General features: G+C 36.8%; 4 protein-coding genes across 5 annotated transcripts; 2 read left to right on the top strand and 2 right to left on the bottom strand.

Moving 5' to 3' along the window:
* The first annotated feature begins 1,420 nt into the window (after positions 1–1,420).
* On the top strand, positions 1,421–2,270 carry LOC120014639 (flowering-promoting factor 1-like). The gene has a single exon (XM_038866650.1). The coding sequence runs from the start codon at positions 1,482–1,484 to the stop codon at positions 1,788–1,790; it is 309 nt and encodes a 102-aa protein (XP_038722578.1). The 5' UTR covers positions 1,421–1,481; the 3' UTR covers positions 1,791–2,270.
* Positions 2,271–6,772: 4,502 nt separating this feature from the next.
* Positions 6,773–9,276, bottom strand: LOC120014558 (vesicle-associated membrane protein 724-like). The gene is made up of 5 exons (XM_038866541.1): positions 8,960–9,276; positions 7,622–7,763; positions 7,418–7,538; positions 7,217–7,279; positions 6,773–7,133 (listed from the first exon to the last, which is right to left on the bottom strand). The coding sequence occupies exons 1-5, from the start codon at positions 9,147–9,149 to the stop codon at positions 6,984–6,986; spliced, it is 666 nt and encodes a 221-aa protein (XP_038722469.1). The 5' UTR covers positions 9,150–9,276; the 3' UTR covers positions 6,773–6,983.
* A 976-nt stretch (positions 9,277–10,252) lies between these two features.
* LOC120015498 lies at positions 10,253–12,622 on the top strand. The gene is made up of 7 exons (XM_038867955.1): positions 10,253–10,553; positions 10,669–10,707; positions 10,838–10,888; positions 10,994–11,050; positions 11,767–11,820; positions 11,906–11,977; positions 12,101–12,622. Exons 1-7 carry the CDS (start codon positions 10,497–10,499, stop codon positions 12,218–12,220), a joined length of 450 nt encoding a protein of 149 aa, XP_038723883.1. The 5' UTR covers positions 10,253–10,496; the 3' UTR covers positions 12,221–12,622.
* A 1,224-nt stretch (positions 12,623–13,846) lies between these two features.
* Positions 13,847–18,399, bottom strand: LOC120014588 (probable protein phosphatase 2C 40). Of its 2 annotated transcripts, XM_038866578.1 has the most exons (5): positions 18,016–18,399; positions 15,346–16,544; positions 14,971–15,235; positions 14,500–14,623; positions 13,847–14,009 (listed from the first exon to the last, which is right to left on the bottom strand). In XM_038866578.1, exons 2-5 carry the CDS (start codon positions 16,531–16,533, stop codon positions 13,928–13,930), a joined length of 1,659 nt encoding a protein of 552 aa, XP_038722506.1. In that variant the 5' UTR covers positions 16,534–16,544; positions 18,016–18,399; the 3' UTR covers positions 13,847–13,927. The 2 variants fall into 2 exon arrangements, with proteins under 2 accessions (XP_038722506.1, XP_038722507.1); XM_038866579.1 differs by lacking the exon at positions 13,847–14,009 and having other exon boundaries at positions 14,115–14,623; positions 18,016–18,392.
* Positions 18,400–18,556: the final 157 nt, after the last annotated feature.

Here is an 18,556-nt window from a genome sequence, read left to right on the forward strand (position 1 = left end):
GTGTTCCTTTGACAATTTTGTTTTAGTGGTATCCAGTTGCACGGCTCTCATTTTATTTTTTTTGATTGTTTTGGAAAAGAGATACTTTAATTAGTCAACATAAATATTCTCACATATTTGTATGAATCCACCCAAATATATATAAAGATTGTTGATTACTTAATTGATTAACACTGAGATTCACATTCTTTCTTTCTTTTCTAATGAAAGAATAATGTTCATGGAGATTACACTGTATTAATCATTACATTAATGATATAATTATATAAAATAAAGTGTTTTTGGTTAATAGAAAAGGAGAAGTGTAATGTCAATTTTTATTTTTTTTTTAACTTAGATGATTGAAAGAACATAGGACAGCTTGTAGGTTAAGGTAGAATAATTCTTGTTATTCTTCTAATTAATCCAGCGGAATAATGGAGATCTTTCTTCGCTAATACGAGCACACGCCTAATATTATTCGATCTCATTAGCGTTAAAGACGCATTAGCCTTTGTACTTGAGAACAAGTTCGATCTTCTAACTTTAAAATTGATTAGAAAATGAACAATCTCGCTCACCACATTTTTCTATTTCTCCCTTCTTACTTCTTCTCATCTCTCTCAAATTCTTCAAATTATAATAAAACATGCATAGCCTTAATAAACCTAGACTCGATTTTAAGTTGTAAACCCTAGATATTTTCCAGAACTTACTAGAGACCTAAATTAAACCAACAATTGACTTTATTAGTGAATAAGAATATAAGATGTCTCAATATGCTTTTTTTTTCTTCAAATAAAGGAAGAATGTTAATAACGACAGGCAGATACACTCCAAAAAAAGAAAATTGAAGCAACAACCAACAAGTATATATATATATATCTTGTTTGGTTAAACATAGGGTTTGGCTTTTCTATTCACATGGGCGGCATAGGGCTTGGCTTTTCTATTCACATGGGCGGGTAGCAATTGTTGATTGAGAATATGAGACCGCTTTCATCTTCTTAATATCTGTTTTCTCAATACAAAGACAGATTCCCAATTTGTATTTTGCGCGCAAATATATATATAGAATAATTCTCCTATGTGAACCAAAAGTGTGAATCAACTTTGTGAACACTTAGGTAAATATCTAATGCTTTCCAGGAGAAGTTATACACACACTTGAGGGGAAATAAGGAGAGACAGAAAAACAGAATTCCATTAAATCCGATCACACTCATCCGCCCACACTTGGATTTGTACTTGTGTGTCCCCGCACCCAAACAAGCTCCTAAGAAAATCTACACCCTCCAATGGTCCCACACTCCCACCTTAGCCAGACCCACATCCAAACAAACGTCGCAAATTAACTCTAATTAGTTAAATAAATCTATTATTTTTATTATTCACACAATTAATTCTTCTCTCTCCCCCTATATATATATACATGCCCTACTATGTACTCCTTCATCACCAACGATACTAATCTCTCTTGTTTGGTGTATATATAAGCATTAATGTCTGGTGTTTGGGTGATCAAAAACGGCGTCTTTAGGCTCGACCCGGGAGTGGATTCGATGCAGAAAAGGAAAGTGCTTGTCCACATACCCACAAACGAAGCTATCACATGTTATGATGATTTGGAGAGGAAGCTAACTCCGCTTGGGTGGGAGAGGTACTACGGTGACCTCGACCTGCTTCAGTTCCACAAGAGATCCACCGTCCATCTCATCTCTCTCCCTAAAGATTTCTCCAAGTTCAAGTCGATGCATATGTACGATATTGTTGTCAAGAACCGCAATATTTTCGAAGTCAAAGACATGTGAGTGTCCTCTTTGTTAGCACTAGCAGTTTTAGTGTTTTGTGTTGTGTAGCAACGCGCTCGAGTGGGCATGTTCATAAAGTTCTACAATATCAAGTTTGGTAGTGTTGGATGAGCTATCAAATGGTGATGGACTAAGTCTCTTGTACCACATCGTCCATGAGAATATGTGAAGTACAAAATTAATAAACCAAACTTTTGCTAGCGTTTTTTTCTAGACTTAAACTTATAAGAACTGATCCAAAACAGACAAAATGTTACTAGTGCAGAAGGGCGGGTTATTACATATGTGCGTCATGTTTGTTTTTGTGTGTGTTAAGGTTAGTACTGACGTCGTTGTTTATGATGTATGGGTTTTGGGTTTTTATGGCTTTAGTTCAAAGCAAATGTAGTGAAGGGCTTGCTTTCATTTTTGTAAGTAGATGTGTTGTAAATTGTAATAGTGATGATTGGTTATGGAATTAATGGCAATTGGGTTTTTAAATTCGGTGCAAGTTTTTGAATGAAACTTCCATTTTTCTTTTTTGGTTAGTAAGTGAGATGGGAGATTAGAATTTAGGAACCACTAAATCGAATATGTGTTTTAATTACTTAGGCTAAGGGGTTGTGGGCGATGAAACTCCCACTCACATGCTATTATATAATATGATTTTAACAAATGCTTTCTATCCATCACATTTCGAGTATTTGAATTATTTTACTCTCTTGAAATATTTTGATAGATTGAGTTAGGTGTTAATGTGAAAATTAAATTTCGATCCTCAATTGAAAAGATTTAATTTCACATATTTATTTTTAAATTAGCACAATTAAATATCAAGAGAAAAATTAAGTATTTATTTTCATATAGTATGTGTATTAGCTTTAAAGAGAATAATTAGTGAAGTTTTTTTTTATTTCTATATTTTGTTAGCACAAATATAAGATGATAGCTTAATGAATCATCTTAGAAAACTAATCAACAAAATTTATGCCAAATATTCCCACTTAATTGTGTTTTGGGCTTCATGGACAAGTAAGGGTGAAATGACACGTGTCACGTGGGTACGTTCTAAATGTTTTCTTTGATTAATGTATTTGGATACAGCTTTTGGTCCAAACAATTTGCTCGACAATTTTTCCCTGATGAGATGTGTCAAGTCAAGGGGGTCGATGGGTTCTCATACCTCTATAGATATATAAGCTTTGGTACGGTGAAGCTGGCTAGCCATTAATTTTGGTCTGCTTAGCAATAACGTGAGGACGACACGTGTCTTCCGACAAGCGGACCATCTATCCAAACTGCCCGGAGAGCCCAATAGCCATTCTTTCTCGGATCTGTCCCTTTGCAAGTTCGGGGGACATCCAGTAAAATTCTCTCTTTTATATCTTTGAAGATGAGAGAGAAGTTTGACGCAATCGACTTGTAAAAAATATTGTTCGTTTTTAGGTCTTAAGACCAATGCGATTTTGTTCTTAAAAAGGTTATAGAGAAGTTATGCTTAAATTTTTAAACCACACAATTGGATTTCACCTTAATGAGGTGGGACTTTTCTTTTTTCTTTCCTTTTTCTAACGTATGGTAATAAAAGTGCCACATTACACTAGCATATTTTAAAAAAAAAAGAAAAAAGGGAAAAATTAGAACATCATTCGTAGGTACATTCAAGAATTTTCTATCTTTAAGGTCTTGATGAGTGGAAGTAGTTGAAAAAATTCCTTAAAATGGCGACTTATATTCTCTATCGCAGCCAGCTGAAGATGCAAATTTAGACAAAAATCAGAGAAAGGGACACTCTTGTTTGTTCTTTTAGAACCTCAGAAGATATGATTTGTTTCGATAATCAGATTTCATTCATCCCATCATTGCACGATCGACATTACATATGACACCTATATATACATATATGTATACACACACATGTATATATTGTAATCTAGTTGGCATATATCATATATGCATTAATTTCTATGATCTTGTAGAGGAGGATGATCAACAGTACTTGCTCAATCGGTGTGATACATGAATTAATGCATGGGCATGTTAATTTTTGTAATACTAAGTTACTAACACAAAGAGTTCAGCAACTTTTTACTCTTTTGACCTCTTATGGACATACTTTTTTTTTTTTGATAACCGAGAACGATATCAAAGTTTGCTGTTTGGACATATGATATATATGAGCTCAAACTTGGGTCGTAAGGTCTCTGCACGCATAAATTTTCCACCTAACCAGGGACGTTCATGGGGTGGGGCGACATGGGCTACCGTCCAAGGCTCTATATTTTTTAAAAAATATCGGTGTTATAATAGCCACAAACCCATTTAAATAAACATACAATATTTATTTTTTTATAAGAGGTCCCCTTTTCTTATAGTGCACCTAGGACTTCCGAAAACTTAGGTATGCCACTGCATCTAACGTCATGGTAAATTGGAAAAAATTCTATAAAATGACCACAAGAGTATTAGTTTCAGTGGGAATCAAATTCAGGACATATCCAAACGACTTGGCATCAAAGAGATTCTAACTATCACCCGAATGGTTTTGCGCACATACACGTATATATAGATATCTGGATTGAGATAAATGTACTGAACAGTCTGAACGAGCTATACATGCGTTCATCATCCATGCATTGAACCCATAACTCCAAATGCATATGACATGTGTTTTTAATGGCTTACAGAAAGATTCACATATATATATATATATATAGCTGAACCCCAAGTTTGCTGGATATTTGAGCTGGAACTAGTACTACTAGACAATTAAACTCGTGTGGATAAGGATATCCTTCATTCATGGCAGTGGCATTGCCCATTCTTTGGTCGAATGGGCTATGCAGAGTCTTCTTCGATGGCTAGCTAAGAGAAGAAATGGAAGGTAAAGAGCCTATCCACAACCGATATGGAGCAAGAGAGATCCTCTTTTGTCCTCTTATGAGTTTGATTTTGACGGCTAAGATTTTAATTAAATAATTGCTTAGTTTGTCTGTTTCTTGCCATGCTCTATACAAAATTTTCTTGGGAAAACTTTGTGACTTACAATATATATATATTGGCTAAATAAATCACTCTAGATAGGGATCATGACCCATCGGCTCATAACGTATTGTCGGGCAAAAGCTTCATAATTTGTGAGAGAAAATGAAAAGACTTATCATAAGGTCGGATTAAGTCATTGCAAACTAAATTTTTTTTTTTTAGCAATCTAGAACTACATTATATAAGTTTGTCATTTGGATTCGATATGGGTCTAAACTCAGGTCGTCAGACTCGTAAGTACAAAAAGTTTATCACCTGATTACAGGGGACCAAAGTCCAGCGCATGCCCACAAGGATATTACTCCAAGTGAGAATTGAACACAGAACCTTCTGAATCCAAATGGGTTGGCCCTAGAGAGATTCACATTACAAACTTAATCGAGGAGTAGCTTAATTAGGTTTTATGTTCAATATATTTGTTAAATGAATTTACTCGAATAAATTTAAAAAATGGATAATAACTATATATATATATATATTATTTGACACATTATATATCATAAAATAATACTTGAGACCCTCAAACTATGATCCTAATTTCATTCTCAATCAATTTGAAGTGTTGGATGTTAAGTGAACCTTACATGCATGTTTATAATCAATGGCTATTTCACATACCGAGTGAATTTCATCATGTATCATATGTAATACTCTAGTTTTAATAAGACTAAGTCAATATATTAGTCTACTAATTAGGCGTGCAAAACTATGTGGAAAAAAAAGAAAAGAACCAATATGGGCAAGTACATTTTTCCGGCGCCTACCTCAAATTCATGGGATTGATTGACCTTATCACAGTCTTTTTTGACTATGATCTACTTGATTAGGGAAGTTTTTGTATATACAAACACTTAAAAGTGTGTGTGGTTTGGCAAGTCATGACTTATGAAACCCTTCCAAATAAATATAAAAATGAAACCTAGGCACCGGCCTATGTATGTTTGGTCTACCTAAACTATAGTGAACATTCTGTGTTTTCAAATGTGCGTCCAATCAAGAAATGTGTTGCCCAAGAAATAATGCCTAACTATCAACTAGTACCTCGGGTCTCATTTAGTTTGTCATCCTTTAGAAATCTAATTTTTTAATGAGACATAATTTAATGTAATTAAACTACACAAAATAACTTTATTATTTTAAATTTATCCTTATTTATGGTAATACTTTTTTTTCCTTGAAACAAGGGTCATTAAAGTTACAAGGGTAATTTTGAAATACAACAACAAAATTGTTAATTAATGAAGAAAAATGACACTAGTTTTGGGACAACTCAAAATAGAATGGAGGACTAAGAAAATGAGACGGAGGGAGTAATATATTGAGTTGATCACATATAAATCAACTCCTAGTCTAATTGGTCAGGAGATGGTCTTTCTTGCTTAGAGGTTATGAGTTCGGTTCCTATTGAGTTCGTACATAGAATTATCATGTGTTTGTCTGCCACATATGACCTGTGGAATATTGCACGGGCCCATAGATTTACTTAGTGCACATTCGAAGGGTAGTGATTGCGAGTCCCACGTACATAGAATTACCACGTGTTTGTCTGACACTTATGATTGATTGGCTATTGTGCGGGGCCGTAGGCTTACTCAATGCACACTCAAAGAATAATGACTACAGATCCCACGTAAATAGAATTACCATGCGTTTGTCTGACACTTATGATTGATTGGCTATTGTGAGGGGCCGTAGGCTTACTCAATGCACACTTAAAAGATAATTACTGCGGGTCCCACGTAAAAAGAACTACCATGCGTTGGTCTAACACATGTAATTTTGGGTGCGAGCTCGCTAGTGCCGACTGCTGATCAAATACCTATTAAGAATGGGCATGTGTTATGTGTTGGGCCAGACAAGCACGTCAAACTCCGTGTCACAATAAAGACATTATTTACTCTTATCATAAAAGCAAACCAAGCCCAAGCCCAAGCCCAGGAACAACCGCGGCCCGCAAGTGCACGTAAGCAAACTTCACTGCCATATTGAACTGAGAAATAATGAACAAAATGTCGCAAACATTTTTTACAAGTTCACATTGTAACATAAACAGCTTGAATGGATCCCTCTGGCTCGCTTTCTGTGCATCAGTTTTTGACAGAAGCTCTGAAGAATTTCCGCTATCTAAGAACTGTGATTTCTCTTGTGTGCCCTTGTGATGAACATTTGTCAGTTGGTGCAATCAAATCCATGGCAAACAGAAAGCCAGATTATGAGGACCAGAAGCAGTAAGATTCCGAAAACAACCAATTTGATCTTCATGTTCTGGTACCACATCTTACGTCGGACTTGCGTCCCTTGCTTCTTGTATTCTTGCGCCTGAAATTCACAGCAGCCAAAGCTGTCAAGCATCTAATTACGTTGGTAGATAAAATGGAAAATTTATGCTGAGGTTAACGTACCTGTGAATGCAGACTCTCAGTCTTGTCAGCCAGAATGGTTAGGTTCTCCCCTCTATCAATAGCCTGGATTGCATACATTATCAAATAAACATAGAATGTATGAATTGGATCTAGAAGAATAAAATTATCGTATGAAGAAGACAGAAGCTCTGTAATTTAAAGTGGACAATTTCAATGTCCATTTCCGACATAGTTGATTACCTTGTCAATATTCTCTAGCATTATGCTTTTTACTTCTGAAACTTGAGCTTTCACTTTTAATAGCTTTTCGATCTCTTCGGCATGGTCAATGATATGCTTCATATGCTCTTTCATAATTGGCCTGCAAATTGAGAATCGATATACAAAATCTTTTGAATATTGTTAATTGGATAAAGAAATTAACTTCTTTTCCTGTTTAAATACCCAAACTCCTTGTTAAGACTTTTGGCCATAGCTGTGTCTGCTCTACCACCACCATATCTCTTTTTAAAATCAGCTTTCATACGCTCCAAAAATGCGATTGAGATCTGCTTGCTAACAGATTCTTTGGAGACAACACAGTAGGCTGCAAATCATGGAAAGCAGCTTATAAGGAACTACAAGCAACAAACATTCACCATGAAGTTATTACATTAGATCCAATTACCTACAAAGTACAAACAAACTCATCACCTGTTTCTAGAAAAGGAACTACGCAGTGTGCATCATCAGAAGCAAGTCAAAGACATTTATATTAGCACATTAACTTAATTCTATGACCAAATTTGCACTAAAATGTGAGAGCAAGTTAATCGCAGGTGTTACGTAATCTGGAGATATTTCTATTGACTTGAACCACATGACTGAAGAAATATCAAGGAAGCTAGCATATAGTTCCATCACATCCCATCCCATCCCTATCATGGGAGCAGAAAGAGACCAGAAGTTTGGGTCCTTGCGGGAGGGGGATGACTTTATAAACTATATAAGCGACTTTAAATGGTATGTAGAACTGATGGCCCAGTTCGCCAGTAGGACTGTAGGAGAAGTTGATGTTTAGGAAATTCAAGGGATTGTTCTGTTCACAAATTTGGAGCACAAAGAAACCAAACCAAGAAGAAAACCGGACAACTCAAGTTTATTGCCTGCAATCTCAAATATCTATACCAATTCACTCTCATCGCCTCCACCTAGAATCTCCACTATAACCCTAATGGATAATTCAACCGACCCCAGTATGCCAGAGATTGTTGCTTTTCCCTTGCCTTTTATACTCTCAAATTGATCGTATTGTTGGTTATCCAAATGTCAAATCACACGGCATCACTTTAGGCATCCATTTGTGAGATGTAACAGCTTGAAATATTTATATTAATAAGTTTTATGAGCAGGTTGCGCGGATTTCGACATAGCCTTCACCTGAATTACAAGTTTTCAATGGGACTCAACCAATTAATATATCTCAGATTAGCTTCACTAATAAAAAAAATCTATGTAGTCAATAGATCCAATTCATTAATAAACTGAACTAAGGGTTTTCCTTATTCTTTCTACCTTGACAAATAATTAACTTAATTACCATCTAAATAGTTCACCTGTATCAGCAACCAACCATGAGAGATTACAAAATTCACATCAAAATTAGAAACCACCAAAACCAACAAGAAAACAAAAATTATAGCCCCAAACAAAGTAGATCCCATTACTTCCACTTGAAATTGAACTTAATTCCAGTATGAAAAGGAGACAGGACATGGAATTGGAAGATGAAGAGAGTAATACCGTAACCATCTTCAACAAGGAAATTGAAAGTGTGGTGGTCACAGTTGTAGGTGAACTTGTTGTTGGAGGAAGGGAGTTTTTGCAGGCACTGAGCTGCGATCGCCGGAAAGTTTCCGGTAAACTCGGTGTACTCAGCCAAGATCACGGTCCCACGAGCCACGAAGCTGTATATGAACGATTCCTGACTCATTGCGTTGATGCGACCCACGCCTCTACTGAGTCAAATCCGATTCAAGAGGCAGAGCTGAGGGCCTGAGGCTAAGCACGCAAACGAGCTTCTTCTTCTGCTGCTTCGTTTACAACTTCCTACACCTCTTTTTGGTAATGAAACTAATACGGCGCCGTTTATTTTTGTTTTTTTTTTTTTTAATATGGAAATTGACATTCTTTGACGAAAGACCAAGTAAATGAAACAAAGATTTTGTGATGGATTTGATTGGATTCTCTATGTTTTTCTTTATTTTATCATATTGGGTGATTGGATTATCTAATAAATGGTTTTTAATAAACATGTCATTACTTTTTTTAAATACCGAGAAATATGTGTCTCCTTTAAATCGAACCTTGAACACACATATGTCTAACCTACTTGATTGTCAATCGAACCACTTCTCATTGGTATAAACATGTCATTATTAAGTCGTGGTGGTTGCAATTATTTAGTGGTGGGTTTAGAATGACAACAATGTCCTTGCTTATATGCTAGTGGGGGACAATTTAATGGATTTGTTGACATCCATAGTAATTATGGGATTTATCGAACCGGTAAAGAGTTCCCGACCTCAAATTCGTCCCATTGACATCCCCAATAGTTAGGAATGTACACCGGGCTGAGTTGGACCCGACTTGAGTGTTTTAGGTCGTGAAATACCTGATCGATAATTTTGTTAAGAGCTATCGAAAATTGGATTTCGGATCACAGGATTACCAGGCTTGGGTCCGAGGTCACCCGGAAACCCTTAACAGGCTGGGGCCCAGCCCACAAGTAGTAATGACTAATGTCTAAAACTAGCTTCTTAGACTAGTGGGTGTGTACTACTACTGTTACTGTATAATCTATTTGGAAGTCCAAAATCATGCTTATTAGTTTATAAACCCAGCCAGAAAGCCCAATGGACAAGCCCAATGAATCTATACACAAGCCCAAAGCCAAGTAGAGTCCTATACAAAGATAACGGCTCAGATTAATAGTCTCTCTCTCCGCCTTCTTCTGGGATCTGGACGGTCCTGGTCTCGTCATCGTGATATTATTAATTACTCCATTTGTTTTGAAAATAAAGAAACTTTTTTCCATTGAAGTTCAAACTAGAAACAACGACGACGGTCTTTTAACATTCTCACTTAGTGAGCCCGCCCAAACAAGATCCTGAACTCAGGAAAAAATTCAAAAAATCTCTACTTCCCCGGCTTAGATACTCCTTGGATCTGCACTTCAAGTCCCTATTTTGTGATTTAAACAAAAAAAAAAAAAAAACAACCCAAATCCAAAAACACTAGAAATATCTTTCGATCTCAGTCGATCTCATCCCTGCATCGAATGGCCAACTCTGACGCCACCATTCCTTGTCTTCCCGTCAATGCTCCTCTGGCCCCGGTACTCTCTATTTTATCTATTTGGCATATTTGTGGGTTGAGATCTAGCTTTGCAGCACTGTTTCTTGTCTGTACTTTGGACTAATTTTCTGTAATGTCTTTTTGTTTTTGGACAGAAGAAGCAAAACATCACTCCGATTGGTTCTAAGCTAGCGGTAGTTTTCTGCATTTCTTTTAATTTGATGTGGTTTTGGTTTGTAAGGCAATGAATGTATGGATTTTAAGTACTAGATAGTGGTTTTTTTTTTTAATTGGATGCATTGGTTATGTTATGTTTTTCATCAGGAATTAAATGAATCAAGGGCTGAGTTGCTTACTAGAATCCAAAGCTTGAAGCGGTGAATTTAAACACGGATTTCCTTCATGGGTTCTTGTTTTCTCTGTGTTTGTGGAAGTAGAGATTCAAATCTTTCAATGTGATAATACCTTTTATGTGTTTATCAGGATTTGCAAAACTGGAGGTCCAAGTTAGACACTCAAGTTAAGGTCTACCGGGAGGTAATAACTTTTCTTCCCTCCCCAAGTCACTTTTTATTGCATCACACGGCTTCTGCTTTCTGGATTTTGGTTGGTGAAATGGGTTGCTGTATAACATGTGACTTGATATTGGGATGGTTACCTTAATTAGTTTTGTAAGGATGCTATTTCCAAGCAATGATGAGCTGAAGGAAGAAGTCCAGGTTGAGTGATGGTTTACAGGACTAAGATGGCTCATGTGGCATGCTTTGATGTTCCAAGAGTAGATAGTCACTTATACAGAAATGTAGAGAATGGCAGTGAGGAACTTATACAGCAATATAACATAACCTTTTGTTCAAGACTCTCAAATATTTGTCTACTTTCTTTTATTTGATATGAGTTCAAAATACCTTTTGTAGAAAATTAGCATGGTCACTTGATGTACAGAGGATAGGATTACTGGATAGTGGATACATTTGACATTGAGTGTAATTGCCTTTGTAATATGAGCGTTGTCCTCAACTGTTCGAAGGGCATACTGGGCTGGGTGGTTCCTTGGTTACCCAAAAAAATAATCCGAGTGTCGTCAAGAACACCAAAGAGACATAATTTATTTCTACGTAGTGTTGAACCGGAGACTAATTATATACTGGGAGCTTCTGCATTTTATAATTTTATGAATTGTTCACTCGTTTGAGATTAAGGTTTAGTTGGTTTATATTTCCTTGCTCAATTTTTTTTCACACTTTACACAGGAGCTGTCAGAACTCAAGGTATCACTCAATGCTGAAGTGGAGCAACTTCGATCGGTGAGTGCTGTTGTCATTAGGGCTTGAGTTTGTAGTTTAGAAATGTACATATGGGGTAACAGAATTAATAGCTGGATAAATTTAGGAATTTCAAGAACTAAGGGGCACTCTCCATCACCAACAAGAAGATGTCACTGCTAGCCTGAGAAATTTGGGGGTATGTTTATTTAAAAAAAATTCTTCCTTGTTGAGAGTAACTGAGTAACTGTTTCCTAGCATCACCTTTACTCATATAGAGATAGCTATACATGCATATATTAATTTGTGTTAAGCTTTGTAGTTGAAAGATGTCTCAGCAGGAGAAACAGAAAATGCTCCTCTAGCTCCTACAGGTGAAGAGAAAAGTGAAGAAGCTCATGCTCCAAATGTAGAGGAAACCGACAAGAAAGATCAAAATTAGGTATTGAGTTTCTCGTACCAGCAATGATAGGGATCCTAGCAGTTGGTATCCCAGTTGTTGAACTGTATGCGTAGGATTTCATGTGCATCATGTGGAACATGTGGAGCCCACGTATTCATTTGGATTCTATGCGTACAATTGAGCAGCTGGGATAACTGGAAAACCAACTGTTAGGATATTTACCATTTCCGTTCGTATACTGCACGTGCCTCTAGGAGGTTGGCATCTCTTCTTTTATTTCAAGTTTCTTGTACTTTCTGCTGTATCAGTTAATACCAGCAACCAATTTGTTGGCTGGCATTGAATCCTATATAAGTTGGTTAATCTCGGATTTGACGATTCTGCTCCTAGTTTCTTCTCACATAAACTAAGTTTATGGCTTATGCTCTTAGTTTCACAGTATTGCTGGTGTTGGTGTATATATATGTCCATATGAGAACTTTGTTTGAAAACAGGGGATAGTTACAAAATTGGTGCTTGAACCATGATGATCAGCAGATTCAGTTGCAGTCGTGCAGACCATGCAGTGTTGTCCTTTCTAATCAAATCCAGTTATTTGAATGACTGAACTAATCCTTTCAAGCTACAAATCTACTAAAATGTACATTTTTAAATTAAATCTCAAAACTCATGGTCGAATGTCAGTGTGTATGGGGTAGATCTCTGTCCAAAAATGAACCCTTTTTTAGTCCTCTTCATTGATTAGGGAAGTAGGCTAAGTTTGGGAAAAAGGTTTGCTATGATTGGAAAGGTTCTCATGGAAAAATATGTAATTTTTTATGAGAATCCTCCTCAATCGTCATCGCGAATCTTTCTCCCTAGTTTAGCCTAAAATCTCTTATAATATTATTCTCGGTTATCAAAAATTTTTTTGAAAATTCCAATAGCATGTTCCATGAATGTTTCAAAACATTCTTGTGATATTGGGTGGAAATGGAAAGGTACGTTAAGTATTTTATCCAACCCACGAAGAAGGGTGATCCCCATTTGTCATTGACATTCTAAGGCTTATTATGTCAAAAGAGAATATATTAAAAACTAGTCCTGTCCATTCTTTGCGTTGTACAGAATCTTCATTGTACCAATAACACAAGTTAATATAATCTTTCAAAGACCAGCTCTCTCTTTTGGGAAAAGGACATTAGCACATCAGCAGTTCTTTTCTTTTTCAGAGGAAGAAATGAAAAAAGAAGAAGAAATGAGACAGCCAGGAATGAGATGATTGTGTGATGGATCCTGCCTCTCTGATAAAGCAAGCATGATTTGAATGGTGATATCAATCAAAGCTGATTCTTTACTTTGTCTGCCACTGCTATTTCAAGTCAACCAACACCATCAATTTGGTAGCTACTTATTTTCTTTAAGTTGACCACAATGACTGGCCATTCTTCAAAGTATAACAAGAACTTTTTTTTTATCAGCAGTCGGATACCAGTTCCCAGTTCTTTTTACAGCTATCCTAAATGCGCTGAGATAGACGCACACAATTTCAAAGGGTCATGTGCGTCAATCTTAGCATTTGAGATAACTAGGAAAAAAAACATTGGAATCCTTGACATTTCCGCTTTTTTATTCAGCTAACTTAACTAAGATAAGTATTACTACTATGTGTTTGAGGCAGTTAAAAACTTGTGTAACCGAACCAATAAAAGCATGTCAATAATAGCATAATCTGGTGCAGAATATGATGAAGGAAAAGAGAATATATCAACTAATGGGGAGAGGAGAGAATAGAGACGCACATGAAAGATGGAGGATTGACAAAAAAAGAGAACGCCAGCAAGAGCTCCTGGTAGAGAGAGTTGATTCATAGAAAAAGAAAAAATGCAATGAGAGTTGCAGACATTTATGAGAATGTGATTCTTCATCTGCATAATGCAGCTAAGGAAGCATGTAATAGTAAAGGAACTCATTATTTTGTATAATTATTTTCCAATGGAATACATTTCATTTACCCGTACAAAATCATTCACCCTGAAACAATTTTCATCATCATCATCAATGTTTTTGTCCCAAACAGTTTGGGGTTGGCTACATGAAATCCATTAATACAAATCAGTGATTTGTATTGACTACGGGGATTCACTTTCACCATATTTGCGCAACAAAAATAAAGCTCACTTTGCAAACGGGGCAAAGTTGGTCATCATATAATTTTTTTTTTTTACAGAAGAGCGACATCAAGCACCAGATACATACACTTTCAAAACAGTAAGCACTTCTACGTTTCTACCACGTCATTATTATTGCAGGACAGAAGATGCTACATGATCACTTACATGCAAGTCGATGCCTTGGTAGTGCGTTGGTTAGTTCCAAGGATGACCACGATTACAGTTACATCATCATGATATTTCCTCCTCCTGCCGGCTGGAATATTCATCAATTCTTCCGTACTGAAACCTGGAAAGACGAAACATAGCCCTTCAACTGGAGGATTTTGAACTAAAATATTTGTCTATTAGATATTTTTCCTAGCAACTGGTCTTTAGGAGGTAAGTGATCAAGTGTTGATGAGCAGCAATTGTGTGTGCAAACTATTTTCTTGTGTGACTTTCTCTATAGGATTCAATTGATAATCATATCACAGGAAAAAGAGTGTCAAAACTGTAAAGATCAAAATTATATATATTATGAATGCTCAAGATTTAGGTTTTCATCACTTAGCATAAAGGCATGAAGTTTTGGCAAGTACGAGGCATGTTAACGATAGAGATCAATTGGAGTACAGGCCAAAGATATAGACTTGCCTGCACTATCAGCTGCTCTTTCTAGGACCTGCTCCAGTAGAAACTTCGCTGGATCACCAGAACGGTTCTGTAAGATATAAGAATGGACAAGCCTTACAGCCTCCTCATTGCTGAAGAAGTCAAACAAGCCATCGCTCCCAAGAATAACAAAGTGATCAGACTCTGAGATCCGATGCACATTAAGTGATGGCTGAGTTGAAATATATGGAGGGCTTATGAGGTTACGAACTCGAAGAATTCCCATCAGTGCATCATTAAGCTTTTCCTGCAGGAAGAAGATAAAGAAGTTAGAACCCAGAATAATAACAGCGGGTATAATGTTCATGAGGTTTAAGGTGATTAATGACGAATTAAAGAAATAAAAACCACACCTACCTTTTTAAGGTATCCGACTCCGAAAGCACGTGTAACTTTTAACTTGCCCTTCACCTTTCCAGATACAATTGTCATCTGATCATCAGGATGATCAGACAATAGTTGAGCTCTCTCAGCATCATTGTCAACTGTATGACTATCAGTGAGTTGGAGAGCTTGCAGTCTCTCATACTCACTCTTTTCATTGCCAGGATCATATGTTGCCAATACAGCTCTACTGTCACCTAGATTGAGTGTATACAAATCCTTTCCATGGAGCAGTGCAACCAAAACACAAGACCCTACAGACACTAGATCAGGGCGGTCATCCATTTCTTGCTCAACCATATACAAAAAGTCGTTTTCAGCCTGATCAAGAGCACGCTTGAGGCTGTCCAGCACCCCATGTCTAAACAAATCAGATGAGACTTCCCCCTTTGAGTACAGGCCATTGTCGGAGAAGATGTCAATACCCAAACACTTGTTTCTGTCAATCATTGAAGAAATTCCTCCCTTCTGGCCAATGTTACTATTCTCTAGTACGCATTGGAGGGATCCATTGGTAGCTCTTATGGCATCCTGTTTCTCATTCCAGTCTAATAAACTGAAGTAATATATGATAGTTTCATATAGTGTACCGGCCAGAAAATCAGCTGCATCTCTTCCATTGAAGCCATCATAAATAGCACAAAATAGCCACCCATTTTCCTCGGAACAAACTGCTTGAACCCTGTCTTCACCAGCAGCTCCGCCAGCCACTTGAACTTCCATAGTATTAAGAAAACCTTCACTTGCAGAAGGAGCACTCATAGATTTCAATGAAAATGAATCATATTCAGGTGCGTCACTTGGAGTGGATGGACTACAACTTAAAGTTGAAAAATTACTTTGGAGAGAAGATGATAGCATATCCAACCGGGATAGCGACGGAGAAGATGGAATCTTACGAAATGAATTAGGGGAATCCCAAGTGGGAAGTATTTCTGCCCTAATCACACCATTGCAGATATTTGTGTTGGCCAATGTGGCATTAGCACTTAAAGCAGCACCAGACAAGCAAGAGAAACTGCTGGTCCTTTGGATTATCGTTTTAGGCAAGGATGTGCAGCCATTTGAAATCATGCAAGATTTACGTTCATCACCACTGCATTGATAGCCAAAACTTACCTTGAGTTCTCCTTCCGAACTAATTGTACTTCCTTCCCGCATTATGTAGATAGCTGAAACAATGAAAGAACATCCTTCATTAATATTCTCAAGTTAGACTCCAAAAAAAATTGCATTACATGAAAACAAATAGAGATTCTGAGAAGCCCATGATATGCATACTTGATTGACTAAAACCCTTGGCAATCAATTGGAAGAGTATGCTGACAATATAAGTAACTCAGGATACCAAGTTACCAACCATAATGAACAGCCAAGTAAAAGTTCCCAACATTCTAACTTTGTATTCATCCTTTATATACTATACGTGGGTATCGGTATCAAGTATGTCTACTCTTTCTCATCACAAGAAAATGATAAATCAAATTGGTCAGTTCAGTGCACCTACATGAATTACTTTTGCTTGAACAGATCTACAAACGAGGTAACTCATAGATGGATAAAAGGAGATAAGAGGAAGATAAACAGGAAGGGTGGGTTTGGAATTTCCTTTTCTTCTATATGACACCCTAAAGATTTAAAAGCAAAATCTCTGACTATGTACTCGGTTTTGACCAGAAGAAACCCAAGATCTCAAAGGTCTATTAATTTTCATCGGACATTAGATTGGCAGGCTCTTCAGGAGATGGCAGGATAAAAATGTGGTTTTAAAATAAGGTAATGCATTGAAGGTATATCATAAGATACACAAAGGGTAGAAACATGTGTGATAAGCATGAAAAGCTTTAGACTTTCTCCAGATTTAGGATGAAAATATTGGTAGTGTTAATCTAAAGACTCATAAACATCTAGAGCTAATCTTAAATCAACCCAAACAAGAAATATTTAGAGTAATTCAGGTGACCCAAATGGCTTCTATGCAGCAATTTTCTCAACAAAAACAGGCTTTATCTTAGACGTCAGAGAACAACTACGCAACAATAAACTGGAAAGATTCCAAATTTCTACTTAAAATAACTAAATTTCAGGCAATAATCAAGGCCATAGTCATAATAAGAATTATAAGATTTCTTATTTTCCAATGAAATTCTTCAAGTTGTCTCTCAAAACATAATCAGAAGATTAAGAAGAGGCCAACAATTACAGGGGTCTTCATTCTCAATCAGTCTAGAGCGTAACAGGAATTAGAAAATACCTATGTAAAATCCAGACTATAGTCATTCCATGAATTAGTTTTTCACAGAGTAGTTTAGCTAGAAATCGAATTTCAGTAGCTTTTACAATGATTACTATACTGCTAACTGACTACACCTATACACAACAGATAAGAAATTACGCCCAAGGAAACATAAAACACATTCAGTGTTCATCACCATCAAATATTACTGTCCCAAATAATGCATTTGAAATCCCAAAACTGATTAACGATAAATTTTGGGGAAAAAGACCATATAATCAATTACTCGGAACCAGATATAACTCCAATCCAAGACTAGCACTAGATGAATACAAATATACAATAAACGAATAGAACAGAACAGAACAAAAAGGAGCCACAAATCAAAACCCGCCTTATGATCTCACCTTTTTCAATCCACAAGAAGGAAACCCAGATGAACAAATCCTCAGAGACCCAGAATGCGACTCTGTATGCGTATCCCGGTGAAGAGTGTGGAGAAGACGTAGAAGAAGAGGAGTGTGTGTGACAAGGAGAGTAAAAAGAGGGGGAGAGATACAGAGAGAGAAGTGGAGAATCTGTATAAGAGGAGAGGGAGAGGGAAGGGAAGGGTTTGTGGCGATGGATGGCAGAGAATTGAGTTTGCTAATATTAGAGGAACCTTTCTTTAGGCTGGCTCCTCTTGTTTTGCTCAGACTCACTATTGCCGCTGCTTTTGCCGTTTTTTTTGAGTTCCCCTCTACCTCTTCTCTCTCTCTCTCCCAACTCACAAGTCCCTCTCTAAGCAAATCTATATTATTAATACTTGGGTGGTAATCTCTGCCAAGTGAACATCTTGGGCCTACTCAGATGCCACATCGTTGCGTACTTTCTCCGTATGACCTGACAAGCATGACCTCGAGAACCTCAAGTGATCAAAACATTTCGAAGTATTGGAGTGCATCCATC

The sequence above is a fragment of the Tripterygium wilfordii genome, chromosome 14, assembly GCF_013401445.1.
Source record: "Tripterygium wilfordii isolate XIE 37 chromosome 14, ASM1340144v1, whole genome shotgun sequence".
In the NCBI taxonomy this organism is placed as follows: Eukaryota; Viridiplantae; Streptophyta; class Magnoliopsida; order Celastrales; family Celastraceae; genus Tripterygium; species Tripterygium wilfordii.

Coding starts and splice junctions, on each gene's coding strand:
- LOC120014639 (XM_038866650.1), top strand. CDS start 1,482: ATGTCTGGTGTTTGGGTGATCAAAAACGGCGTCTTTAGGCTCGACCCG.
- LOC120014558 (XM_038866541.1), bottom strand. CDS start 9,149: ATGAGTCAGGAATCGTTCATATACAGCTTCGTGGCTCGTGGGACCGTG. Junction 7,764..8,959: donor CCTTGTTGAAGATGGTTACG/GTATTACTCTCT, acceptor CATGATTTGCAG/CCTACTGTGTTGTCTCCAAA. Junction 7,280..7,417: donor TGCTAGAGAATATTGACAAG/GTAATCAACTAT, acceptor TATGCAATCCAG/GCTATTGATAGAGGGGAGAA.
- LOC120015498 (XM_038867955.1), top strand. CDS start 10,497: ATGGCCAACTCTGACGCCACCATTCCTTGTCTTCCCGTCAATGCTCCT. Junction 11,051..11,766: donor AAGTTAAGGTCTACCGGGAG/GTAATAACTTTT, acceptor CACTTTACACAG/GAGCTGTCAGAACTCAAGGT. Junction 11,978..12,100: donor CTAGCCTGAGAAATTTGGGG/GTATGTTTATTT, acceptor TAAGCTTTGTAG/TTGAAAGATGTCTCAGCAGG.
- LOC120014588 (XM_038866578.1), bottom strand. CDS start 16,533: ATGCGGGAAGGAAGTACAATTAGTTCGGAAGGAGAACTCAAGGTAAGT. Junction 15,236..15,345: donor GAGTCGGATACCTTAAAAAG/GTAGGTGTGGTT, acceptor TTCTTCCTGCAG/GAAAAGCTTAATGATGCACT. Junction 14,010..14,499: donor ACCAAGGCATCGACTTGCAT/GTAAGTGATCAT, acceptor TCTCTCTACCAG/GAGCTCTTGCTGGCGTTCTC.